Genomic DNA, 27,637 nt, shown 5'->3' with positions numbered 1-27,637 from the left:
GGTGGGGCACAGTTAGCTGGGCCGCCTGGTGAGCAGTGAGCCCAGTTATCGACGTGCAGTCAACCTGCACTTAGCACTGCCCTTACAGTCACTTCAGTACTCCACAAGTTATGCTTCATGAAGAGAAAGCTCCAGCTGGAGAAGGATTTGGTGCTGACCGATCAAAGCACTGAGCTAATAATAATAACTAGGTCAAGAATAACATTTCCTGAGCATTTGCTTTGCACTGTGAATGCATGAACCCTTTCAGAGCACTTATAACTCAGTCCATGGAATGTAGGCTCCCTACGGGAAAGGATTTTCTCTGCCTTGTGGCAGGCATATAATAGGCGCGCAATAAACACTGTTACTAGGAATAAATTCTCATGCGACCTTATGAGGTCACTTCGGCTATTATCCCCATTTTGTAGATAAAGAAACTGAAGCTTACCAAGGTCAAGGGCACAGCCAAGGAGAGGGGACTGGACCTAAGTATAGGGCTTACAGGATTAGGGCAGAATAAGCCAAGGGCTCCAAAATGGTGAATCTTTATCCACAGACTAAAAGTATCCATCTAACTATTCTGAAATTCAGGGTTACCGTAAACACACTAAAGACAAACACTCAAACTAGTGTTTCTGCCATGCGGGAGCTTGGCTTGTCACAGAATTTCAGAAAAAAACAGTGTCAGAACAAAACCCACTGGCTGTATGCCCCTCAGCAGATTAACTTCTCTGGGCTTCAGCAGCCCTGTCTGCACAGTGACAAAGTTGAACTGGTAGTGAGGGTTCTTAAACTGTTTCAGCGAGTATTCATTGAGCACCTACTATGTACTTGAGATAGATCAGTGAACAAAATAGACACATAAATCATAAGCAGAATAAATAAGTAGTTGTAGTGAATGCTAGGAGGTGATTGTATATACTACGGGGGGAAAGGAGGGGAAGGGTGGAGTAGGGAGGGGAAGGGGTACCACCGCAGGGTTCCCAATTTGCAGAGTGATAAGGGACGGCCTTGGTGAGAAGAGGACACCTGAGGAAAGAGTGAACAGAGGCAAGGGAGTTAGCCATGTAGATTTGGGGCAAGAACATTCCAGGCAGAAGGAAGAGGCAAAGAATCAAAGGCGAGAGTGGCCACACAAGTTTGAAGAACGGCAAGGAAGCCAGTGCGGCTGGGGCCGAGTGAGGGGGAGAGAGGCCAGCTGGGCCCCGGGGGCAGCAGAGCAAAGGGGGTCCAGATGGTTTGGGCCTCATGGGCCATTCCTCGTAAGGCCTTTGGTTTTCCTCTGAGTGAAGTGCAGGCCATGGCAAGGTTTCGACAAGAGGAGACTCAAATTTGACTTAGATTTCGAAGGACTGCACAGGAGGCCATGTTAAGAATGGTCTTGATTCTGTGATGTGGCTGTGACGTAGGACCGTAGGATTCATTGAGGAAAGAACAAGTGCTTCTAAAATTCTGCCAAGAGGCAGTCAGAAGACAGCAGATGAGTGGCAGCCGGAGGTGGGGCCAACATCAGGGACAGTCCCGGATGGGTGGTGTCCCGTGACCCCCTCCACCACCCCAGCCCCTGCACATCAGAGCTGATCACTGTTTCCTCTCCCCAGGAAGTGCTGGCCTATTCCAACAGCTCAGCCAGAGGCCGGGCCTTTCTGAACCACCTGACGGACCTGTCCGTCCGCAATACGCTCTTCGTGCCGCACAACAGCGGGCTGGGGGAGAACGAGGTGAGGCGGGGGCCTGCGGTCTGTGCTTCAGACTCGTGCTTCGACAGGATCCCTTATCTGTCACCACAAGTCACCCAAAACTCAGTGGCCGCCCAGGTTCTCAGCTCACACATCTCAGGTCAGCGGGCCGCCGTGGCCCTGGCCGGGCTCGCTCACCGGCCTGTGATGGCCTGGCCTCCAGCCGGCGGAGGCTCCCGTCCCCCCGCACACCGGCCCCGGCATGTCCTTACGGCGCTGGCAGCAGGCGGCCATTAGGAACAAGCCCCCGCTTGGTCACTGGCTGAGAGGCCACCCGTCCAGCAGGTCACGCGGCTGAGCCCCAGGAGTGGGAAGCAGAGTGGGGTGGCAAAGGGCAGGACTGCAGCAGGGGTGAAGAAGCAGAGCCCCGGGTGCAGTCGGCCCAGCACACTAGCCTTCTTCACGTGCGGGCGCGCGGAGGGGTGACATGACCGCGGGCTCCGGCAGCCCCAAGCCCTGTCCCCCCGGGGGCTGAGAGGAGCCGGGGCTCTGTCCCCGGTGCTGCTCGGGACCCGCCCTTCACGAAGGTGACTTCCGACGCCCCGAGCTGGCTAGAGCCCAGACAACCAAAACCTGAGGAGAGCTTGGCGCTCCTTCTCTCCATGTGCAGGCAGAAAACCAAGGCCATGAGAAGCGATTGCTTTTTCTGTGTCATCCTTATTATTACAAATAAAATCGCCTGGCTTCTACAGACCATTCTTACGTTTCTCCCTCCCTCTCAGACGCTGTCTGGGCGGGACATTGAGCACCACCTCGCCAACGTCAGCGTCTTTTTCTACAATGACCTTGTCAACGGTACCGTCCTGCGGACTAAGCTGGGAAGCCAGCTGCTCATCACCTCCAGCCAGGACCAGCGACAACCGGTATGAAAACGCTTCCGGATTTACTGGCAGAACTGGAGGGAATACGTGCAAAGCTCTTAGCGTACAGTAGGTGCTTCGTAGATGGCAGCTATTATAACGTGAAAGTAAACGCTAAGCCCGCAATCAGGGGATGGCATCAGCTGCGTGCCGTGCCACACCGTGCTGCTGGGTGGCCCCTGCCCCCGGGGACTAAGCCACTGGTGGCCGCCAGCCCCGGAAACTGGTAATGACAAATGAAGAACTTTATATGAAACCATTTTTATTTTTATTTTTTTGAAGATGTATTTATTTGAGAGAGAGAGAACGTGAGAGAGAGAGAGATCATGAGCAGGGGGGAGGGGTAGAGGGCCCCGCTGAGCGGGGAGCCCAATGTGGGGACTCGATTCCAGGACCCTGGGATCATGACGTGAGACGAAGGCAGACGCTTAACAGACTGAGCCACCCAGGGGCCCACATGAAACCATTTTTGAAGCTTTCTGACTCTCCGCCTCTGTTTCATGGTGATGGTGGCGGTGATGCCACCGGTGATGACAGGGACGGTGATGATGGTGATGGCGATGATGATCTTGGTGGTGGCGGTGGCGACCATGACAACCACGATGTCAGAATCACTGGCACGTGGGAGGATTCGGTGACTCCGTGCTTGTGGCATGTGAGAATAGTGCGTGGACAGGAGCAAGTGCCAGATGAATAATTCCTTAACATGTTCCTGATCAGTGATTCCTTTTATTAAAGATTAGTGGTTTAGACCAGTGCTTCTCAAGTCTCAACATGCATTTGAGTCAGCTGGAGATTTGCTGAAACGCAGATGATGATTCAGCAGGCGGAGTGTGGGGGCGTCAGGTTCCGCACTTCTAATGGACCTCAGGTGATGCCCACGACCACAAGACAATAGATCACGCTTTGATTAGCAGGGGATGAGATCACTTAAAAATCCACTTCCTAACAGCTCAGTGTGATGTCAGAGCAGTGGACCTGACGTACAGAGGCTTAGGGTTGGCCATTTGCTACCAGGGTGATCTTGGACAAGCCATTTTCCTTCCGAACTCTCATCTGGTAGACAAGTTGGTGGGACAGACTGGCCCCTTGGGTTCTCTGCAGCTCTTAAATCTGCTTTGTAGCCCAAGGGCAACTAATGTGTTCTGTGCCGTCTAGACACGAGCAGGAGTCCTGTGCTGCCTATCGGTAACAATAGGCCTGACATCTGGACTGCAGGACCTGGGAGAAACTGAGTAACTTCCTTCCACGGAGGGGTTGCCCACTTGGGGAAAAGAGGCAGATGGCCAAAGATCTCCACCAATCCCCCTCTTGTTTCCCCAGGAGACCAGGTTTGTCGATGGAAGAGCCATTCTGCAGTGGGACATCTTTGCCTCCAATGGGATCATTCATGTCATTTCCAGGCCTTTAAAAGCACCCCCCGCCCCACTGGTGAGTATCCAGGGCTCCTGGTGGTGGGGCGGGGGGTGTCCAATGTCCACTTGCCAAGAGGCAAACTATAGCTAGAAGCCGTGTCTCCTTTCCTCTGGAGATGGGAGGAGCCTCCCATACCATCAGCAGCTGGCCTCAGAGATGGGAGGCCCTGGTTCATCCCACCCCTGCATTAGCACCACAACACCTGTCACTGTTGGTGTTTGTTGAGTGAATGGGCCAATAGAGAAGCCACTGGAAGGGAAGTAAGAAATTCTGAGCTCTGGTTTGTCCCCTCCATTTCATTCACTATGCAACCTTGGACAAGTCTCTGAGCCCCATTTTTCTCATCTGCAAAAACGATACCTACCCCCTGGATTCTTGCGAGGATTATGAGTTGACAAATATAAAATAATTAGGACAGTCCTTGACACAGTACGGGCTATATGAGGGTAGGTTGGTTGGTGTTGTTAGTATTCTGCTTTCTAAAAGTGTGAGGGAGGCGTGAGCCCAGCTGACTTCTGGCAAGTTCCATAGCATAGTGGTTAAGTGCACCAGCTCTAAAGCCAGGCCAGCTTCAGAGCCCACCTACCTCTACTCCTCACTGGCTGTGTGATATTAGGCAAAGCACTTTCCCTCTCTGGGCCTCAGTCGCCCCATATAAAAATGGAAACATTAATACTTGTCCCTATCTCTTGGGGCTATGACAGGTTTAACTGGATTATGTCATGGAAGGGGCCTACACAGACCCTGGCAGTAGGAAGGGCTAAATACATCTTACCTATCTTATCCTTATTTTTATCCCAAACGGCACAAGATGCCTCGGGCCAGCAAGAGTGGGGTGGGCTCCAGAAAGCAGTCCTCTCTTGGCAAGGCACTCGGTTTAAGTATCACCCCCTCCCCTTTCTGTGTTGCAGTCTTCAGCCCACACCGGCATGGGAACAGGGATATTCTTTGCCACCGTCCTGGTCTTTGGAGCCGCCACTTTGGCTGCATATTCCTACTTTCGGCTAAGCCGAAGAGCAGCTGGCTTCCAGCACTTTGAGGTAAGAGAGACATGGGAACATGGTGGTGGGGGAGATCCCCTCCGGAGCCCAGCCCCCGACTGGCTGCTTCACAGAGCTCACCGGGAGTCGGGGGCCCAGAAGCTCGCTCACCTTGGAGGATTCAGGAGACAAGCGCCTGCTCTGATTGGTGGTGCCTTCAAGGCTGACGGATTCTGGGGTGGAGGACAGGGTCAGGGACCTGCATGGTCAGGCCTCCCTCTTCAGCCAGCCTCAAAGCTTCCCGATTTGAACTGTTGAGCCCGCATGTAGGTCAGCGGGTCTCAGCAGAGCAGGGGGGACCCCTGGGGACCAGGTGTGGCCGCAGCACAGCAGCTGAACACCCTCCCTTCTGTGCTTTCTGCCCCCGCCCGGCCTCTCCTCCAGCTGCCTCCCCCAGACGTGCCTCCCCCGCAGTAGGCCATTTCCTCCTAGCAGAGCACCTGCCTATTCATAAGCTCCAGCATCTTTGCGGATGGTGTGCATGCTGTAGGAGTCCTTTCATATTAAGTTCAAGGACAGGCAAAGCCCCTCCAGGGTGAAGGGGGTCAGAGGAGCAGTTACGCTGGGTGGGGCTGGGCCCCGTGGGCATGGACGTGAGGACGCTTCCTGAGGAAGGGGACGGAAACACCCTCTGTGTGGATTCGGGTGGCGGTCACGCTAGGAGGGACATACGAAGTCACTGAGCCCAACACTTAAGAGGGGCGCACGCGGTTAATGTAAAGTAGATCTCGCTCGGTAAAGGAGGGGGGGGAAAAGGCCCCGGAGGTGGAAGTGGGGCAAGGCTGGCTTTACCTGCCACCTTGAATGAGCCACTCCTGCCCTGGGGACGTCCTGGCCGTCAGCCTGTGCTTGTCTTTCCGCAGTCGGAGGAGGATATCGACGTCGCGGCTCTCGGCAAGCAGCAGCCTGAGAATATACCAAACCCCTTGTATGAGAGCACCCCCTCCGCTCCCCCAGAACCCTCCTGTGACCACTTCATGGTGAGTCTGCCTCTTTACCCAGAACAGATGCAGGTGGGGTGCAGGCGAGTGATGTCTTCCAGCAAATCCACTGGAAAGCTTTGCACCAAGGAAGGCACATTTCTAGAATTTGTCTCGGGGCAATAAGCCTAAAAGCCAGTCTTGCAAGCTGACTGAAGCCATGTGGCTGTTCAGTATCCCTGGGTTCTTTGGGGTGGACTGAGGTCTCCCACAATCAGAGGTAATAGGGGAGAAACAGAGGCTGCCCACCTGCCACCTCATGACCAGGTGAGAAGTGATACGTCACACGACAAAATCTTAGGCTGCATTCTGCCACAAACGTTTATGAGGTAGCCAGTGCAAAGTAAGACTCAGGCCTTAAGAAGGTTTTTTTTTTCCCCCTTATGTTATGCTTTAAGCTTATATTTACATTGTTGGGGTCTCTGGCTGGCTTAGTTGGTAGAGCATGCAATTCTTGATCCCAGCCAGGGCCATCAGTTCAAGCCCCATGTTGAGCATGGAGCCTACTTAAAAGAAATTTTTTTAATAAACTTTTATTTACATGGTTGCCAAAATTTGCCCATTATCAGAGAGCTGCTTCTTGCCTTTGGGACTATGTTCCCTTTGACAGCAGCAGGCTGGGTCCAAGGACCCAGAGGGGTCCCACAGGACCAGCCAAGAGTGTCAATGGCTTCTCCCAGGATGGAAATGAAACACAAGCCAGCAGGAAGTGAGAGTTTATTGAAGATAGAGAGATGGCAGATACACAGAGTGCCTGGGACCCTCGGAAAGGAAAAGAAAGGAGCACGAGTCCCATCTTTGTTCTGGGTCTGGAGCTTTTACTGAGGATGATGGTCTGGTGTGTACGTCCCCGCAGGCATCCCAGAACTGGTTAGAACAAAGACCAGGGCCCAAGTGTTAGTCCTTGGAGCCAGGGGGCCTAGGCCTGGAGATGTCTAGCTGCTGGTGGCCTGGAGTGTGCATGTGATAACTTAGTCCTGTCATTCTCACCTGGTCCTTCCTTAGATGTTATCTGTTCTACAGAAATCATTAACTCCTTGTCCCTTCCAAGGAAAACATAGGCTATTTGCATTACGAGGCATGTGTAAGGGGGGGTGGGGGTGCAGGTCCTAGCAAGAGTAGAAGCAAGAAAAGGAGCAAAAGCAGATTTCTATGGAGTCCTTCGGTTTCCCTATCTCACTTTGATCAGGTCTTTTCTATCTAGAGGGACGTGTTCTGCTCTGGTATTCCAGGAAATAATCTTTTGTTTCTAGTTAGTGATCCCAGAGCCCGGATGGGGCTCCACTGACTTCAACCCAGGGGGAGCCCACAGCAAGGGACCCCATTTACACTGAATGTGGAAGCTACCCCCTGCCTGTAGCCTGTTACTGGGTCTGGACTGAGCAGCTGGAATAAAACTTAATTCTTCCTTTTATAGGAAGATAAGAAAAATCGACAGCTAGTTATGTACCTCAGCAGACTGAGCTGACAGCATTACTCAGGTTCCAAGAAATCACCTGAATCTGGGCTGTTGGTCTAGAACCCTCGTGAAGAAGTAACCATTGAGCCCCGCATCGGGCTCGCTCCTCAGTGCAGAGCCTGCTTCTCCCTCTGCCCCCCACCCCACTCCTGCTCTCTCACACACTCTCTCCCTCAAATAAATAAAAATCTTAATTAAAAAAAAAAAAAAAAAAAAGCAACCAAAGCCAGAGAGCTGCCGTGACTGTTTTAGGTGTGTACATATGCTGTCCCTCCCCTCGAGACTTTATTTCGGCTGTTGCACTCTTGTAAGTTGGCACTGAAACACTACAGAAATAGTTTATTGCGCCATTTTTCAGCTCACATAGTGCAACAGACGTTTGTGTTCTTCTGCAGCGAACCAAACGTAAATGTCCTGTGTTCTCCGTGCCTGCGGTAGCAGAACTAATATCTTTGCAATAGACTGAAAAATAACCAGATCATACCTCTTTTGTTTTTCTTATCAAACCCATGTAGAAGTTTCCCCATCCAAACTGAAAGGGTAAGCTGGGCTGTGCATGTATGAACTCGTAGTTCATTTCCGTAAGCAGACTTACTCTGAAATCAACCTCATTTAAAAAGCTGGGGCGGGGGGCGGGGGACGGCGGCGTCCACTCAGTCCACGCTCTTCCCCCTTCTCGGCTGCCGTCCTCTTCTGAGGGCTCTGCCAGCACCACGCATGAAAGATTCTCCTGAGGCGGGAGAGACTGTGTCCCGGACGCACGAGTCAGGTGAACCTTTGTGATCAGACCAGGCGGCAAAAATGTGGCAGGAACAGAAGTCCTAAGCCGAGCGTGCCATCCCTGAAAGGGACCAAGGGACGTCCTCTATTCTCATACCTTCCACATTGAAGGTGTGGAGACTGTACAATAACTGTAGCCAACCCAGGCATCCGGAACATATCCCGTATGCAGATTTACACCACTTGGGAGCCAGCTGGAGCCGCAGACAGCACGAGGCTTGGGTGCTGCCTCCGGAGTGTGGCTTCTCACTGGACTCTCTCAAGTGCTCAAGAGCCACCCTGGGTTGACAAAGAATCTTTCATCTGAGAGCAGGTTTTTGTCATGTTAATAGCCACCTTTTGTAGGGTGCCTGTACCTTCCTTAATGCAGCATCTAATTTAATCCTCATACTTCCCTGTGAGGAGAATGTTATCATGGCCCTTTACAGATGAGGAAAAAACAGCAGATCTGTCCAGGGCCCATAAGCTTCAAGCAGCAGTGACCCCCCCCCCCCAAGAACCATCCTACCGCCTCCCAACACAGGACAGAGCGTGAGCAGACGCTCCCACCACACACGTGTTCTCAGGGCACCTGGAGAAGAATTGTTTTAGGCTACTGGGAGGGGAGAAGTTTTCCTCCACCCTCTTAGGGCCACTGGCTGGATCTAAAAAGTAATCTGACAGATTCATAGGAAAAAAGCATCTCAACTTTATGGAAAGTCTCCATGTACCTGGGAGCCTTGCTGAGAGAATGAAGAGCCGAGGTGACCAGGGCAGGAAGTTTCCCATCTTCTATACAAAGAAACAATACATTTGTGAGGAACCGACAAGTCAGGGCTTGGGGGAGTACGTGGTGAAGGAAGTAGGAAGATAAAGAATTTAACCAGGTTGTTTATACAGATTTCCTGGCCCCAATTCCTGTCTCTGGTGATCTGCGTCTTCCCTCCTGGTCCGGGGAGGGTTTCATGACCTGCTCGAAGGAAGAGGGGCAAGATGGGGAAGGTCAGAGTGACCATCCTACTTCTGCTGTTTTTTTCAAAAAAGTCCTTCAGCTTAAGATCAATTGCCAAGGTGCCATATTTTGGGGTAGCGTGTTCTGAACCCCTTCACGGCCTCAGAGCAGGGGCCAGAAGGAATGCTCAGCCTAGAAAGATCCAGCAAGCAGAAGGGCCTGGGCCCGGAGTGTTTCAGAGACCTCTCTTTTCCAGGACGCCGAAGACCGACAGCCGGACAACAATGACCCCCTGGGGGCGCTGTAAGGGCCCAGACCTGCTGCGACCAGCCACCCCCCTCGGCCACCTGCCCGCCCGCCAGAGCCTCCTCAAAAAGGCTGTCGACTGTGAATCTTCTGTACCAGCTGCCTTCTGGAAAGTAAGGTCCTTTCACATCTTGAAGTATGAAGCACTCAAGCCATACCTCATCTCTTTGGTTAATCTGGGGGATTGTTTTGTTTCTATGGGTGAGGGGCCATGTTAAGCCCACCCACCAACCCCAAGGGACTTGTCCCTCCACTGTCCTTCCTTTGTACCTTTACGTGGCACTTACGTACATTCTCCCCAACACTACCTATGACCTTGTCTCCTTTCCCTGTTAGATTGTAAGCATCCAAAGGCAGGGACCTGCCTCATTCATCTTTGTATCTTGGGGTCTGGTACTTGCAATGTGCTCAATAAATGTTTATGGAAGAGAACTAAAGTCAATGGAACAAATCTGGTGTTTTGGGAAACAAAAATACTGTTTGCCACAGGAAGGGTCAAAGTTTGAAGGTAAAATCCACTTACTGGGGCTAATTAGGGCCTTTTCATTTAGCCAACACCTGCCTTATAAAGTCTTCTTTCTTAATTCTGTTTTGCTTATTTGTGTTTAAGAAGACATGACAATCACAACGAGACACCACTTCACACTCACTAGGGCGGCTAGAATCAAAAAGACAGATAATAACAAGTGTTGACAAGGATGTGGAAAAATCAGACCCCTCATACATTGCTGGGGCGGGGGGGGGAGTAAAATGGTGCAGCCACATGGAAAAGGTTTGTCGGTACCTCAAAAACTTAAACACAGTGTTACCACAAGATCCAGAAATTCCACTCCTCGGTGTATACCCAAGAGAAATGAAAAACATGTCCACATGATAACTTCTATAGGCATGCTCACAGCAGCGTTATTATTATTATAATAGCCAGAAAGCAGAAACGACCCAAATGTCCATCATCTTATGCATAAATCACCAAACGGTGGTATATCCCTACAGTGAAATCTCATTCCACCCTACAAGGGAACTAAGCACTGATGATGCCTGCCAACAACAGCGAGAGAAACTGAAAACGTCATAGGCTACGAAGGCAGACACAAAAGACCACATACTGTATGACTCCATCTATGTGAAATTTCCAGAATAGGCAAATTCACAGAAAAGAGATTAGTGATTGCCAGGGACAGGGAGTGATGAAAATGTTCTAGAACTTCCCAGTGGTGATACATGGACTCGGGACAGTTTTTTACTGTGCACGACTCTCCGAAGCAGTGCATGATGTTTACCACACCGGCCCCTGCCCTCAAAAGACCAGAAGTGCCCTTCCATCACCGTGACAACCAAGCACCCTCCAAACCCCCCACCGCACACCTCCAAATGGTCCCTAGGGGGCAGGACTGGCCAGCTTTGGGAATCCTTGCTGGGACAGAGAAGTGAAAGGTTGGGCTGTGCAGACCTCAGACTCTCCTTTTGGCCCAATAGCTGTTCCACATCCTCAGGGTTTTTGCTGAGTCAGGGGCGACATTCTGGAGGTCCCAGTGTCTTGTAAGCTTTTTCACAACTCCAGGCAAGGAAAGAAGTCCTAGTTTCTGGCAAAGGAACAGCTTACCGTCTCCTCTGGGACAACATGCCATGATGAACGCAATGCCATGTTTCTGGGAGATCGCTGCCCAAAAGAACGAGAGACAAATTCTGCAGTGAGTCCTCCGATACCACCATCACAGGGACAAACAGGCAGGCCATTGAAAGGAAGACCAGCAGGCTCCCCATGGAGGGAGTGAATGAGACGAGGTCCTGGCACATCGAGACATCAAGGACATGAAGGTGGTTAAACACATCTGCACACACATACACAGTTTTTTAAAAAATCAGCTCTTCAAAATATTTATAAATTTATCCAAAACCCAGTAGTGATTTGACTTCAGAGCATTCACTCTTAATTTAGTATTAGTCACTATCTTCTTCCCTTAAGACACGGCTTCCAATTTTTCGCTTTCCTGGCAATCTGATTGCGTGTGGATGACCATCTTCTCCAGGCTCTCAAAGAAGGAACTATGTGTGGGGGCACAGCAGTTCCGGGGGTCAGGGCGGTGTCTGCTGCCTACCTAAGTCTAAGCTCGTGCCCATTTTCCGTCTGTGCCTTAACTGGACAGTCTCCTGGCTCTGAAAACGAGCACCTGTGCTCTGCTGGGACAAAAGGGGTGAGAAATGAACCACACATCTTCCTCCCCTTCTCACCGGGGTGTTCTTTGTTGGGTACAGAATGTGAAACGGCTTTGCCACGAAAGCAACACAAAAACAGGCGACTTACAACGAACCTGACGACACAATTCAAACTTTTATTTGGCAAGAAGTTCAATCCTGTAACATAATGTCAACATTTAGAATAAATAGCAAATTCGCATCCAGAATAAATACTAAGTCTACCTAGGGCACATGTGTGGCGCCCCACACCGTACAGGCACACTCTGTCACTCTACTAAATACTTAGAACGCGGTTTCCTCGGGGTTCAAGCCTGCAGGACTAAAAAGGTACAGAAGTGCTGTAGCGGGTTGGCGGCCCTGGGAAGCAGAAGCTGAGATGAGGTTTGCATGCAGGACGAGTACGGGGGAGTGTTCTTGGGATCAACACCTGGGAATGGAAGAGAAGGAACGAGAAGGGAAGGACGCGGGGCTGGTGGGCTGGCGTTGGCTGCTCCAGGAAGGGGGTGTGACCTCGTCTGAGGCAGGGTTTTTCAGTGGGCGAGGCTCTCGAAAACGCCACCGGCTGAGGACGGGGAGCCAGCAGCTGACCCAGCAGCTGGGGGGGTAAGTCCTTCGGTTCTGAAGGGTGTCCTGGGCAGCCAAGCCCATCCCCCCTATGAGCACAATCACCAGTCAGTGCAATGAGGGATGGTCAGCTAGCGCCCGAGCCTGGCGGTTCAGTGACACACGACGGTTACGCCATGTGCTAGAAACACTGGCCACAGCGGCACGGATGCCCAGAGAGCAGCTCTTAGGGGAGTGTGGCGCGCTCACCTACAGAACTTCTCTCCACCAGCCGCACGCAGCTCTGAGGTGGTCCATCTGCATGCTTCTAGCAAGGTCATGGTGCCATGGCCACCGACACAAGCCACTGGAGCAGGAGTGCGCAAACTACGGCCGGAGAGCCAAACCTAGCCTGCAGCTGTCTTTGTAAGGCAGGTTGTGATGGAAAGCAGCGTGCCCGTGCCCAGAGCAGTGGTGACGGAAAATGGCCCACGAAGCTGCAAGGGCGTCCTCGCTGGCCCTTTACAGGCACCGCCGGCTGAACCCTGCACGAGAGACGCTTCACTCCCTTTCCTCGCCTTAACCCCCAGGGGTGTTAAAGGTTAGCTGAGCTTGAGGCCAGGCTCCCAAATGCTAATACATAGAGAGAGGGAGAAAGAGAGAAAACTGGTACAAAAGGAAATTAGTCTTAAGAGGGCAAAATATAGGCTCCCCAGTAGTTGAATAGGGCAATCAAGGAACCCTGCCTCTGGCCAAATGTAGTCTCAGCGCATTCTGGACAAGGGCCCCCAAGTGGGTCTTTGGCAGCAAATGAGCCCTCGGCACAGGGAATCAAGTCCAATATTTAGCACATTCTACTGATGAAAAGGCCTTTGGGAGAAAGAGAGAGAAAAGCCACTTAGCTCACCCAAAGCTAAATTAGTGAGGAGGGAAGATTACTTCTCATTTCTCTTTTGCAATAATTAAGAGGGCCAGTGCGTTCAAGGCAACTACTCATTTAGTCTGAGATGTGCCCAAATCGGTAACAGGTGGTGTATTTACATAGCATTACTGGTGTGGCAGAAAAGGGAGCCGAAGAGAATTTTAAAAATTAAAAAAAAAAAAAAAGAGACAGAAAGGCTATGTCAGGAGGAAAGAGGGAGCTCTAAGACAAGCTCCTAAAATATTTTAAAAGCCAAGTTTCATCTATAAAAGCAAGTGCAAAACTAGTTGTGCGGGCCCCTTCCATGGCAGTCTGCTCCCGGTACCACGAGCCTCGCTGAGCCGCCGTGGTCTGTCGGACCGTCCCTGCACCACCAGTCCAACCGATGCGAAAAACAGGAGGTGTTTTTCAACGTGCAAATCCATTTTATTCTGTTCACTTTCCAAACTGATTTTTTAAATGGTAGAAAACAGACTCCGTTCCCTTGTGCCACTGCGCCTCCCTCAGCGTGCACCGCAGAGAACGGGAAAGAACAAAATGCCAGTGCAGTATGCCAAATCCCAGCCGAGTCGCGACGGTCACAATCTATCTTGACCGAGCACACACAGGAAGCATACCTCTGTCTGTCCTTCCCGTGGACACGGCCGCCCCGACCCGTGTGGCTGGCCCTGGCGTGGGTTCAGTCCGCCAGGTGCCTGCTCCGTGGGCCCGGCTCAGACGGATGCCAGGCTTCTGCTATGTGGCCTGTCTCAATACTGCCATGTTCAGTGGCCCAGAGGCTGAAATCTTAATTGGTAATGTGTTGTTAATTCATTATCCATTCCGAGAAAAATCTATTTCTCCCCCAAGGCTTGGGTCACCAACCTCGCTCTCTGTAAAAGCAGTTTTAAAAACAGTGCTGCCTCATTCTTGAGTAAACAAGACACCTTGTAACTGGCACCGAGGAGACATCAATGACTATCTGATGAGATTAAAACTGGGGGGGGGGGGCTTTTTTACTTCCTCACTCAGCTTCTCCAGGCAGAGACTCCAAAGCCAAGAGCACAGCCTGTCTGCCGAGGGCCCCAACAGCAGGCACTTCTGGGCATCCACCTGCACCCATTAAATGCCCGTCTCCGACACCCTCTGATGCTTAACCACATAGGAGCTAACACTCAGCAAACAAAATGCCTACCCCATCCCCGAAAAGGAACAGGCTACTGTGTTTATAACAAAATTTAGAAGTAAAAAAAGTGGCCGAATCGGGCCTCCTGGGTCTAAAGAGCATTACGCTCGGCATCACAAAGGAAGCGGGTAACTCACTTCATCTGTGCACCGTGGCAGGCAGTCTACGGAACCCCAAGCCAAAACTTCATCGACAGCTGGTTCCGACACACTGAGCACAACAAAATGCTGAATAAGCGAGCACTCTCCACCAGTCCCGTTTCTTGACCCTGCCATCCGCATCCACTGGGGACAAGCCTGCGTGCCACTCGCCTTGTCCTTAGGAGTGAGATGCTTCATCAGCCCGTTCCAAAGTCTCTTCCTCGCTTCCACTGCCCTTTAACCTCTCCCATCTTCAACACACACCTAAGGAAATCCACCACACTCCCAAAACAGCCACACAAACACGGCAGGGAGGAGGGCTACGGGGAGGACAGGGCCACCTTCTCCGCCCCGGCGGGTCACGCAGGTTTTACCAAGATCCCAACACTACCCTGCAGGGGGCAGGGAGGCGCATTTCATCACAGGACATTTTTTTGTCTGCTTCATTTTCTGTCCTCCAGTGGGCACGCCAAACCAACAGTGGCGTTGGTGGCATTTTCAGGGGGATAAACGCCCGGGGAGCCCAGCACAAACGCGCCAGCTCTTCTGACCTGCTTGTTTCTCGCCCCTGGAGTCTACACCGTCTGTGCCGCGAGCTGGGCAGCAAAGCAGAGCTCTTCCCTCCTCGTCCTCCTTCCCTGGGGAAGGAGTGACCGCCCATCACCTGCGACACCACCGCTGTTCCCGGGCTTGGGCATGGGGCAGGACCCGGGAGCGGCTGCTGAGGACAAGCACGGCTCAAGGACTCGCAACGGCTCGTGTTCTTTCACAGAAGACTTTGCAGGGAGGCTGAGTCTCCCTGCGAGGGACGCACCGGGACGCCAAAGCCCTAGGGTCACATGCCGTGGGAGCCACCTCTGCTCCTCCCTGCCGTGCGATGCTATCACGGGGCTCACGGACTCCTCCGCCAGCCTTCCGCGAGCTGGTCACTGTCGCACGGCACGGTGCCCCTGCGGTCCCCAGAGTGCCGCCCGTGAGCGGTCAGCCCATTTTCCACGGCAGAGTCAAGCGCAGTGTCGCCCCTTCAGCGGCTGGAATCGCGAGATGGCATCAAGGGTCTCACCTGGCCCAGAAACACGGACACCCGTGCCAGCACCCCGGTAAACAAGAAGGCTGCTCGCAGGGCTTCCGTCGGAAGCTCGCCGCTCAGCCCGCCGAGAAACGCCAAGGCGGGACGGGTGGGCTGCCAGCTTCTGTCAACGGGGAAGGCGTCTCCGTAGGGTAATAAACATCAAAGGCGTATTTGCATCTTCTCCAAAAGCAACGCTCACTTGCACACAAGTCCACCGCACCGCGCCAGCCAGTGGGGGTTGTCCCGGCCTCTGGCTTTTCCCGCAGGTGGGCCCGGTTACTCGGCGTGGGCCTCCTGCAGCAGGGGGAGTCTCAAGGTGGGGGCGCTGTCCGGCCAGGCGGGCAGCTCGTGCTGCAGCGGCGTCCTCCGCGGGTAGAACGTGTGGCTGACGTCGTAGTTGAGGAGGCAGCTCAGAGACGCCATGTAGATGTCGGCAAAGCGTGACAGGCGCCTCAGGAAGTAGGTCGGGTTCTGGTCTGTGCGGAACAAGCTTCCAAACTGGGTGTTGAAGAAATTTTTGGTCATTTCTCTGAAGAAGCAAGAAAAGAGCAAAGCAACAGAGAACGATTCAGAAGAGTCTCTTTTGAAGTGAATGGAATCAAAATCACCTTTTTATGTGTACGGGACTCCTCCGAAAGAGAATCCGCCTAGGGCAGCCCCAGCCCCTGCTCGGAACTGGTCCCCCATCCGCTCATCAAAACGGCTCCGACCGCACTTCCCCCTTAGGCCACCCCGAGAGCAGGGCGCAGGCTCGTCCGTGTGGATGCCCCTCCACGCAGACCCGTCGCGTTTTCCAAGCCAAAACAGAGGCGGCAGGACAAGGGTACGCGGACAGATGCAGAATGTTCTCAGGGTCCAAATCGCCCTCATCTACAGAATGGGATCGAGACCCCTTTCTACGTGGTTATCGTGAGAACTCAGTAAGAGAAGTAAAAGCATAGGAGACACTCAAAAGTACTCTGATATCTGGGAAAGTAAGGATTATTTTGTAGTGATGTAAATAAATCTCCATTATCCGTTACACAGCTCCGCGCGCCTCACTGACTCTTCGAGGCCCAGGGGACAGCATTTGGCAAGGCTGCTCACCCCTGCCCCAGGCTCTAAGCCCCTGCAGGTGTGCGTCTGTGTGGAAACCAACGCCCCATCACACACACACAGGATATGCGCACCATCTGACGGCTGGGACCTCTCCACTCAGAACAGTCCAGCAAAATGGATAAATACCACCTGACTGTGATATCAGTCACAAACACGGCAGAAAATGTAACCAGGTACACACTGTGTGACACAAGCCACTAGCTGGTAGCAGCCGTCTGTCCAGTAGATGGTGATGGCAGATGCTGTGACAACCAGAGTAGAAAATTTTAGAAACTCCATTAGGTCTGCAAGTGGAGCAACATAAATGGTTTTCACACTTTTCGTGAAAAATCTCATTAAGATGTGACGGGGCTGGAGACCGAAATCCAAAACAGAATCTCTGATGGTGGAGCGGCTCCTTCATCGGACAATCTGCGATTCCTGGGGTAGCGCCCGGGCCCAGCCTTTGGGGGCACGGGGCCTGAAGTCCAATCACACCATATGCCTCCCCTCACCCTCTCACGCAACATTTTTATACCAACATTAGAATAAGAATCAAATCAGAATGAGCCCCAGGCAGCCAACACCAAGAGGGAGGAGGAAGGACTGAATTCAATAAGGCTGTGGTCTCTGCACCACCAAGGGATGACTCTGTCCCCTGTCCACACTGTTCCCCCCAAGCAGCCTGTCCACTGCTCAGAGGCCAGAACCCAGGCAGTGACCACTCCTTCCAAACCCTAGAGATGGCCAGGCCCTGCAGAAGGGAAGTCACGGGCAAGAGCAGAAATGGTCATACAAACAGTGTCTTCCTTCTTAAGGAAGACGACTGTCCATGGGCCTCTTTCGGACACCTGTTCCCTTAAGATGCCCACCTGCCAAACTTACCAGACAGCAGGTGGGCTCTGCTCACCAGTAAACATCCTGATACAGAGATGTTTACATATGCTCATATATCCCTGGTGACAAAGCAGCAGCTGGGCAGCTGGAGCCCTAAGAATTCACGGGGCTTCTGAGCCCACCTCCCATGCCGTCCCGGGGGCCACCCTGGGCAGCCGGCATGACCTGCGCCTGGGCCACCAGCTGCGCAGATGCCACGTCAAGTGGGCAGGAGGAGGGAGGGGAAGGAGCAGCCCCTTCAACCCTGGCATTCAAAGGCAAGGGCAGGAGGTTTGAGAAAGGTCACCGCTGCCTCAAGTTAATGTCACACGCCCCCCCCCCCCCCAACGGCAGCCATGCCTAGTTGTGGCTACAACATGACAAGGTGGTCCCATTCATGCGTGGCAGCTAAAAAAAGGAGGGCTGCCTTGGGCCAGCGCTGGGGACAGCGTGCGGGCGCAGACAGGGTGGCGGGCTCGCCGCATTCAAAACAGGCCCCTCTTACCTCATCTCCTTTCTTTCCTTTTTCCACTCCTGCAACACCAGCTGTGACTCGGCGTCTCTGTGAACCTGCAGGACACAAGCTAATCACTGAGGCTGCTCTGGCTGCAGATAGGCTCATGAGGTTTTAAGAATTTTTTAACGGGCAGCTCTTCTCGGAAGAATTGTATTCTTTTAGGTCGAAGGCATTTGTGAAAGAACACATTTTCAGATTCCTGGCTGCAGTCCTGCCTTCTTCACCAAAACAAAAGTTTGGAACGTCCAACGCTAGAAACGTGGCTTAACAAATGGAGATGGAACATTATGAACCTACTAAACAAGGCCCCTATTAAACTGGAGCTATTACAGTAGCAGTAAAGGCTATGTGTAAACACAACGTGTAAGAAATGTGTGTGTAATACGTATGTGTGCAGTGTGTCCATCACACACGTGTACCACATACCTGAACACACGCTTCCTGACCACCACCTACTGCACACAAAACGGCAGGTAAGTGGAGCGAGCAGGTGTAACGCTAAACCTCAAATTGCAGGCATGTCAAAATACGTGTATATATTTGGCAATGAACATGGAAATTTTTCTTCAATTTGTGCAAGGAAAGCAGGATCATAAACGGTTTTAATATTTTCCCTTGATGTTCTATTATCCTTTTAAAGTGTTCAAGAGAAAATAATTGTTTCATGAAAGACAAGAAGGCAGAGCACCTCAACCAGATGGAGAAGCAGAGAATTCTCCAGCTGGGCTGAAATGTGAGCAAAAGGCAAGAAGAAAAAGGACAACTGCCCACAACCTAACAAACGGAACCTCACAAGTCTCCCATGGGTGAACAGAAACGTCCCCGCCAGGGTCGGAAGCGCACGGGATTGCGGGGGGACACGTGGGGCTCCCTGTGATTCGTGCTCACAGGAACGGCCTTAGAACCCGGAGGAAAGCACCTGACAAGCAAACCACCTGCTTCCCACGTGGGAGCCAAGGCCGTCTGTTTACTGCCTCTGCCCCGCTCAACAGTTTGGCTGGCAGTCTCCTGCGAGAACCTCCGCCACTCACACAAACCCAGTGCGGACCGAGCTTGCACTCGGGACGCCCGGCCCAACACCACTGCCTACGCCAGCGGAAAGCAGCCGCCAGCGGATGACCCCTGGCTGGGTGGCACTGGGAGCATGGGAAGATGGCGCCAACGCTTCTGGGGGTGCTGACGGAGGCTCTGTGAACGCAGTTTTAATTAGTTTTCACATTTTAATCCAGAAGTTACTCACTATAGAACTGAGGCTCTACAAAATACGTGACTAGATCAGAAAAGGGAAAATGTGTAGGGCACCACAACAAATTTCCATACACACACACACACACACACGTACGTACATGCACAGCTGTATGGAGCACCTGCTATGTGCCCAGTATTGTGTTTGATGCTGAAGATACAACAGAGGACAAGACAGAGGCCCCTCCGGGGGGTACGCCTAGGTAAACAGACCGTGACAAAGACGACGTGACACCACAGAGAGTGAGGAGTCAGTCCGTGAGCGGGAACCCCCACCTCTGCCCACACACCCTTCTCAGCCCATGAACTAGGCACCTACGTCCTGTCCAAGCAGGAGGGAGAGATGTCTGCTTCCTCGCTCTGCCCCTAAATGCAGGACAGGAGAGTCTCTGGTGACAGCCATGAGGATTACCAAAGTTAAGCTACCCGCACTCCCTTTCTGAAACTAGCTGCCATCGGGCACGTGAATTGCCCTTTCCGCTCCTGCCCTGCAGGTGGGCCCCCACCCCAGGGTAAGCTCGGCAGGCTTGAAGGGCCACCTTGGGTCTCCCGGGTCAAGGCACATTCTCCAGCTCTTCTAGAGACGGAGCAGACACCACGTGCCCCACTCTGTCCTCCTGGGACCCTTTCTCCCCTATTTGCCATCACTGCCGGAAGCTCAGCCTCCTTACCTGGCGCCCCCCCAACAGTATTTGTACATTCTCAAGTCTTTCCCATTTAAAAAAAAGAAAAAGGCCATTTTTCCTCTTTTTCCACCAGAAGCCCACACCTGAGGCTGACCACATCTTTGGTCCCGATCATTAATTAGCATGGTCAGCTCCACACTCCCCCCTGCGGCACCAGCCCTCCCGCCCAGTGTGAGCGGGGGCGCCGCAATCCAGCCGCCCCCCAGCCTCCACCAGGGGAGGCCACGTCCGGCCCACCAGCCGTTTTTCCCATCGGCTTCCGAGCTGAAGAGTAAGTTCCTTTCTAAATGGTCGGGGGGTGTGGGGAATCAAAGGAAGAACAATATTATGACACACGAAAACGATAAAAAATTCACAGTTCGGTGTCCACCAACAAAGCCACAGGGACACAACCACACCCGGTCGTTTACACATCATCCACGTTGTCCAGGGCTGCTTCTGGGCTGCAAGCACAGTTAAGCAGCAGTGACAGACGGCTTGGCCCACACAGCACGACATACTGACTGACCTGGCCCTTTGCAGAAATTGGCCAACCCCTGAGCTAAATGTGGTTGTGACACGATAACCCGGGAAGACTCTGTACCACCATCAACCACATCGTTCTGGACCACACTTCGAGGCTAGTCAACAGAACTACCTTTACTCTTGACAGTTACTTTCTCAAAGCCAAAATTATATACTTATATTTAATTCATCAGATTTGGCTCCGGACGACACTCTGCTGGCTTCGCCAACAAAAATACCAAACCCAACCTCCAAGGACAAATTCTCTTCAGAAAACAGTCCAAATAATGTACTACATTTCTGAAAATAATCCCCAAAGGGGAGTTTCTAGAAATATGTGACACAGGATCACTGGAATAATGGAGCTTTTCAGGTGAACATGGGGGCAGCAGGGCGGGTGGAAAGAGAACAGGAAGAACATGAGAGGTGACACTTGTTTGGATTTTTTTTTCATTATCTGCCATACTTCTATCCTCATGAGTCTAACTGGACAGAAAGCTGTAGAAGTGTTAGAGCCCGAGGTGACATGTGGAAGTTACGACTCCAGAGCCAGACCGCGCAGGTCTACACCCCAGCATCGCCCCTTATTTGCACAAGTTATTCTCCTTCTCTGTGCCTCAGGTTATTCATCTGTAAGGTGGGGGTGTTCGTCTCCCCTTCAAAGAGTTGTTTTGAGAAAGAAATGAACATAAAGGCCTCAGCATCTGGAAGAGCATCTAGAATATGCTATCTAGAACATGGTATCTAGAACGTGGTGTCTAGAACATGGGTCCTACAGTGTTGTGTCTAGAGCGTGGTTCTAGAACGTGGTGTCTAGAACATTTCTAAATAGCTTGGTTCTGCTATTCATGAACTCTGGAATTCAGGATAAGTGACTTGTCCTTCAGACTCCATTCCCTCCCCTGTACAATGAGGGTGGCAACTTGAATGGTAATTCCCTCTTCTTCCTTCCCCAACCTCACCCCTTATATAATTATTTCCAAAGTCAGAGAAATATTTTTAGCACTTCCATTCTCGAAAACACACACTCCTTAATCATCAAACTTTTTATACAGGTCAGAGAGAGGAAAACAAAAAAATTATCCTCAAAGCTAAAATGTAGTGACATGGGGCACCTGGGTGGCTCAGGTGGTTGAGCAACCAGCCCTTGGTTTCGGCTCAGTTCATGATCTCAGGGTGGTGAGATCAAGTCCTGCATGGGTAGGGGGGGAGGTCTACACTCAGCAGGGAGTCTGCTTGAAGATTCTCTCCCTCTGTCCCTCCTCCACTCTCATGCAAGCACATGTGGACATGCACAGACTCTCTAAAATAAATAATTTTTTTTTAATTTTTAAAATAACATGTGGTGACACCAGCCACATGCAGATTGTGTGTGTGTCCGCCCAGCTGCCACCATCACAGACAGACAGCACCCGAGGGAAGGAGTCGCTGCCACACCTGAGATTTCTAAACCTAAGAGCAGGGAGGCACTTTGACGTCGTGCTCAAAGTCACGGACTTGGGCATCACACAGCCTTAAGTTCAAGTTCTTGCTTTGTCATTTTATGACCTCAGACATGTTGCCTGACTTCTCAAACACCCAGTATTCTTATTCTAAAGTGAAAAAATTGTACCTGCCTGCAAAGGAGAGCCGGGACTCTGAAGGACTCATGTGTGTGGGCGCGGCGTCTGGCATGTGAAAAGTAACTACTATTATTGCCTGACCTATGTACAGACTTGAAGCTATGTTAACCCAGAATGGATGCCTCGTATTTTTAGAAAATCACCTCACAGATAAACATGGTAAGGGGAACATCGCAGATCCTCATCACAGACCAGCCAAGAACTCATGTGGGCAGAGCACGCTGGAAGCAAGGCCTGGGGGACGTGCGCGGTCCCATGCTCTGGAATGTGTGGGTCCCGGAGCAAGGGCCTGGCTGGTCACTCCTCACGGCTCTGCCTGAGCTCACGGCCAGCTGCCTCCACAAGGGCTGCCAGATGGGCCAGGCCAGGCAGTTCCCTGCCCATTCCCAAAGTGGGCTGGCAGACTATGGGTCACAGGCTGTGGCCAGAAGCTACAGGGGTGTTAGCCAAGAGAGTGGGCATCGTGCCCCTTGCCCTAAAAGAGCACTCACGCTGGGATGACTGCAGGCCAGCTCAGCTGAACCAAGCAGGAAGCAAGGTGTCTCAGGAGACTGGCAGTGGGTCACAGAGACAAGAGAGGGGCAGCTTTTGCGGGTCGGAAAATCACCAAAAACAACATTCCTCACTGACTGTCCAAAACTGGCTACCTAACTTACACAAAGAAAATACTGCCACCGAACTCCAGTGAGCCAGCAAACTGTAGGTATTGTCTTCAAAGTCAAACGGACTGCATGCAGAGAGGGTGACTTTTGCTTTGAGACCCTCTCCGGTAAGCCGTGATGCCTAGCCTGAGGTATTCATCCCACGGGACCCTTCATTTTACAGATGGGGAAACTGAGGCCCAGAAAGGACAAGTCCCACAGCAGGCCAAAGGCAGAAGCAGGACTAGTCCCACACATCAGCAGAGGTTCCCGAACCCCACTAACCCACAGGACATCTCCCAAGAGAGCTTTAGTGGGGAAGCGGGGACACGGTATTTCCACCGACAGGGGAAGCTACACAGACACCTGCTGATATGCCCTCCTCTAAATGAATTCGCAGGGCATTTTGAAAGCTCTCTTCCGGGAAGCCGGCAGAGGCTCTCAGTGGCAAAATAACCCCAGGAGCTACTCTGCAGGATGCTGTACACCTCATACTTTATAACCCCAATTAAAAAAGAAAATATCTGAAATAACTTTGATTAGTGCACTAACTTCAGACTTAAAGAAAAAGGAGGAGAGAGAAAAAATCCCAAACCTGCATCTGTTCCAATAACCCGGTCAGGGTCTGCAGCCAGGTCATGGTCTGAATGTACTGCTCCGTGTTCATGATCCTGAGCTCGGATCTCAGCTCCGGGATAATCGCACCAGTTCGCCAGCCATGCTTCAAAGTCAAATCCTGATCACAAAAATCACAACAAGTCAACATGCATCTCGACAGAATTTAAACCATCTCATTCCCTTTCCCAGATGCAAGAGGCATCCGCCGAATTACTTCATTGTAATGGTTAGTTATTAACCAAGCCAAATTCAGTGAATTACATTTAATTAAAACCAAGTCAGCCCCAGGCTTTGACCATTACACCCAAAGAAAGTTTCTGTTCTGGAAATAACTGTGTGAATCACAGTCCCTGCAGAAACACAGGGTCTGAAATCATTAACCATGGTCCGTAAAACAACAGTTAGGTCAGGGGCAGAAAGAAGCTCCACCGAAAAGCCACTGGAGGTCTTCATTCAATCCGTCCACAGACCACTGGGGAGCACCTACTGTGTGCAGGGCCTTGTGGGTTATGGGGAATTACAGAATCTCAGACTTGGAATGACCCTACAACACATACATGATCACATTTTTCATTCCAAATATAGTAATCTCATGATTTGACAATAAGCCAGAATATCTGTCAACAGATACATCCTGGGAAATCTAAGATATACAATCACCATACTAAGTGAACATTCATTTTCTCATTTGGCAAATATTTATCCAATACTTCTAAATGCCAGGCCCTGTTCTAGCCAATGAGGATAAAACAATGAAAAAAAACCTGACAAAACCCTGCCCTCATGGGAAATACAGGCAAAAAATAGGCAAGTAAATATACAAAGGCAGGTGATGATAAATACAATGGTCAAATAACAAGCATAAAAAGGAAAAAAGTTACCATTGTATATAAAGTGGTTATAAAAACCAGGCCAATAAAGTGATGTTCGAGCAGAGATCAGAAGGGAAGGAGAGTGAAAGTATGCAAATGTGTGGGAGAACAATTCAGGCTGAAAAAAACAGTAGGTGCAAAGGCCCTGGGGCAGGAACATGCTGGGGTAGGGGGCGTGGAGGTAGAGTTTTAAGGGAATAGCCAGGCAGGGAGCCTACAGCAGAGTAGGAGAGGGCAGAGTCAGGTCCTGCCTTCAGAGAGGTAGGCTGGAGAAGGATAGATCAAGCAGCACCTTGCAGGAAACAGTAGGAAATCAGGTTTTTACTCTGAAGAATAAAGGAAAGCTTTGAGGTTTTAAGGAATAAAGTGGTATAAGGTATACAATTTTAAAAGTTCACTGGCTACTCACCTAAAGCCAGAATCCCTGCTCCATAAGTGCTAAGGATATTTATTGCCTACCTTCTTCACCCATTGAAATTTTTTACACCTTTCAGTATTTCTCCTTCTCCTATAATATATAAAAACCTACAGCACAACCTTTTTAAATACTCCCAATGGTGGCGAACTTTTGAAGGTGGCTTTTATTTCTGAAAATAAGTAAAAAGTCATCTGCAACATTCCTAAGACTAAAGTACGTGATAATAAATTACTAATAATAAAACTGATTCTCTTCTGTGCGTCAACCTGGCTCTCAAATCTATCCCAAAGGGGCACCCAAATGTGTTCTGAGAAACAGCAGCAACATTAGAAGTATCTACATTCTCAAGGTAACTCCCTTGAAGGATAATGTGCTTTGCCACATAATTTCTGACATGTTAGTTAATGAATTGATCTTACCGCTTTATAACAGTGGTTTTCAAACTTTGGCATGGGATCCAACTATATGCTCCAAGAGATTCTATTTATTTATTTGTTTGTTCGTTTGTTTGTTTTTAAGAAATCGCTACACCCAATGTGGGAGTCAAACCTACAACCCCAAGATCAAGAGTCACATGCTTCACCAACTGAGCCAGCCAGGCATCCCTCCAAGAGATTCATGGTAGATCTAAGGACACACATAGATTGAAAGGATTAAAGAGAGACTCCATAAAAATAGTAGCCAAAAGAGAGCAGGGATGCTATGCTAATTTCAGGCAAAACAGACCTTAAAAACTGTCACAAGACACAAAGAACGACATTATATAATGATAAAAGGTCAATTCACCAAGAATATAGAACAGTTCCAAGCATATACGCACCAAACATCAGAGCTTCACCATACATGAAGCAAATACGAACAGAACTGAAGGAAACAATAGTCAGCTCTGCAGTAACAGCAGGAGACTTCAACAGTCCACATTCTACAACAGAAAAACCACCAGACAGAAGACAACGCATCAGGAAATATAGGACTTGAACAACAATGAAGACAAGCAGACCTCACAGACATGTGCAGCACACGCCACCCAACGAAATCCGAAGGCACGTTTTCCTCCATGCTCATGAAACAGTCTCCAGGACAGACCTGATGTTAGCCCCCGAAATAAGTCGTAACAAATTTTAAAATCATACAAAGTATCTTTACTAATCACAAGGAGTGAAGCTAGAGATCAACAGCAGAAGGAAAACCTGAAAAGTTCACAAACATATGGGAATAAAAGAACACCCTCTTAAACAATGAGTCAAAGAAGAAATCACAAGAGAAATGAGAAAATACCCTGTGCCAAATTTAAATGCAAACACACACACGACATAACAACACCTACGGGATGCAGCAAATGCAGTACTCAGAGGGCAATTTATAGCCATACACACGTACAATGAAAAAAAAAGTCCCAAATTAACAACCGAACTTTACACCATAAGGAACCAAAAACAAAAAAACAAACAAAAACCCAGAACACTCAAATTACTAAAATCAGAAATTTAAGTAGAGACAATACTACCAATTCTACAGAAATAAAAAGAACTGTAAAAGCTACAAACTACTGTGCACCAACAACCTGAAGAACCTAGATGACATTCCCAGAAACACACAACCCACCAAGCCTGACTCATGAAGAAATAGGAAATCTGAAAAGATCTCTAATGAGTACAGAGATTAAATCAGTAATCAGAACCCTTCCCATGATGAAAAGCCCAGGACCAGAGAGACGGTTTCACTGGTGAATTCCTCCAAACATTTAAAAAGGAATTAACACCAATCCTTCTCAAACTCTTCCAAAAACTGAAGAGGTGGGATCACTTCCTAACTTGTTCTGAGGGCAGTATTACCCTGATATCAAATTTTAGTGTAAAAAGCTGTTTAAAACACAGATGGTTAGCCCCACCAGAGTTTCTGACTCAGCAGTCTGATGTGAGGCCTGAGAAACTGCATTTCTAACAAGTTTCCCAGGTGATGCTGATGTCGCAGGGACCACACTTGAAGAAACTACTACCTGGTGAGCACCTCTCATAATACTAGGACCTGGACGTGTGTGTGTGCCTTCATGGGGCCCTGTACCCACATACCTCCAGGGCAGCACACAGTTATCTCAGCAAGGCCCAAAGACCACTTAGCAAGAGGCAAATGTCTGTGACACTATGTCACTTGGCCAAACATTCTGGTAATCCCGACATCCTTATAGTAGCACTTTATAGTTCTACTTTACTAAGCACTTTTACATATATCATCTTACTTCACTCTTCTCACAAATGAGCACATCGGGGCTTGGAGGATGTATGTAAGGTCACCCAGCTAAAAACAGTAGGGGTGGGATGAAAACCTGTCTTCCAGTTCTGAGCCCATGATTCCTTCCACTAGACAGCCCACTGGACAGACGTGACCATGCAGGGCATGTGCTGGAATCACCTGGGAAGAGTGTCTCCGCACATAGGCACTGGAACCCCCCCTCCACCCCCACCTCCACCAGACAGTCTGCAGTCTGAGGCCACAGACCTCGGACTCCAGCACATGTGCCGTGAAAACGCTTCCCAGATGGTCCCTCACTGCACAGCCCGTTACAGCTCACTGCTTGGATGGCCAGCGGACACAAGAGGGACAGAAACATGAGACCACACTCATGTGGGTCCACATGCTCAGAAATACCAATAATGGAGTTCGACCGCCAGCCACGCCCCTGCTCTGGTGACTCTGCTGACACTGGGCGTCACTGAGACTTTGCAAATCGTGCACGGTGCAACTAGCCCGGGCTCCCTGAGCAAACAGAAATTCACTGCACCAGGAGCCAAGCATGGCAGGAAATGTGACTGACTCGGTCTTGTTCCTATTATAGATTAAATCATAACTCAAGTCCTGCGACGCCGCTCTTGTTATTCCAGTGGACATGAAATGCCTCACTTTCTTATTATAGCTTGTTTCCTGGAAGTGCCAGTTTTTGAACTTGCAAAAGCCACCCTAATGTTTACGAATTCTTTGTCTGCCTCTGATGTTAAATAAGAGGATAAAAAAGAAAAGAACACTGGC

The 27,637-nt window shown here is 50.5% G+C and overlaps 2 protein-coding genes across 6 annotated transcripts in view; one reads left to right on the top strand and one right to left on the bottom strand.

The window, feature by feature from the left end:
- Window positions 1–9,944, top strand: part of STAB2 (stabilin 2) — a 144,793-nt gene extending 134,849 nt beyond the window's left edge. Inside the window, exons 64-69 of the mRNA XM_045779460.2 lie at window positions 1,584–1,703; window positions 2,444–2,584; window positions 3,905–4,012; window positions 4,909–5,037; window positions 5,901–6,017; window positions 9,444–9,944. Coding sequence (XP_045635416.2) covers window positions 1,584–1,703; window positions 2,444–2,584; window positions 3,905–4,012; window positions 4,909–5,037; window positions 5,901–6,017; window positions 9,444–9,494 — 666 coding nt within the window. The 3' untranslated portion in view covers window positions 9,495–9,944. The remainder of the gene's footprint in view (window positions 1–1,583; window positions 1,704–2,443; window positions 2,585–3,904; window positions 4,013–4,908; window positions 5,038–5,900; window positions 6,018–9,443) is intronic.
- NT5DC3 (5'-nucleotidase domain containing 3) overlaps window positions 1–27,637 on the bottom strand; it is a 74,843-nt gene that overhangs the window by 4,555 nt on the left and 42,651 nt on the right. The window contains exons 12-19 of one of the 5 annotated variants that reach the window (XM_087868805.1): window positions 23,298–23,438; window positions 17,993–18,057; window positions 11,097–11,153; window positions 8,967–9,027; window positions 8,072–8,317; window positions 5,830–5,943; window positions 5,149–5,210; window positions 3,986–4,246 (exon numbers count right to left, since the gene is read on the bottom strand). In XM_087868805.1, the coding sequence (XP_087724931.1) occupies window positions 4,135–4,246; window positions 5,149–5,210; window positions 5,830–5,943; window positions 8,072–8,317; window positions 8,967–9,027; window positions 11,097–11,153; window positions 17,993–18,057; window positions 23,298–23,438 (858 nt within the window). In that variant the 3' untranslated portion in view covers window positions 3,986–4,134. Of the gene's footprint in view, window positions 1–3,985; window positions 4,247–5,148; window positions 5,211–5,829; window positions 5,944–6,717; window positions 6,885–8,071; window positions 8,318–8,966; window positions 9,028–11,096; window positions 11,154–11,806; window positions 16,064–17,992; window positions 18,058–23,297; window positions 23,439–27,637 lie in introns of those variants that run through there. The other 4 variants (XM_087868803.1, XM_087868806.1, XM_087868804.1 and 1 more) reach the window with 4 other exon arrangements.

The sequence above is a fragment of the Ursus americanus genome, chromosome 17 (assembly GCF_024610735.1).
Source record: "Ursus americanus isolate L20-20 chromosome 17, mUrsAme1.1.p, whole genome shotgun sequence".
Lineage (NCBI taxonomy): Eukaryota > Metazoa > Chordata > Mammalia > Carnivora > Ursidae > Ursus > Ursus americanus.
The sequence above is the reverse complement of the archived record's forward strand: the minus strand, read 5'-3'. Positions and strand labels throughout refer to the sequence as shown.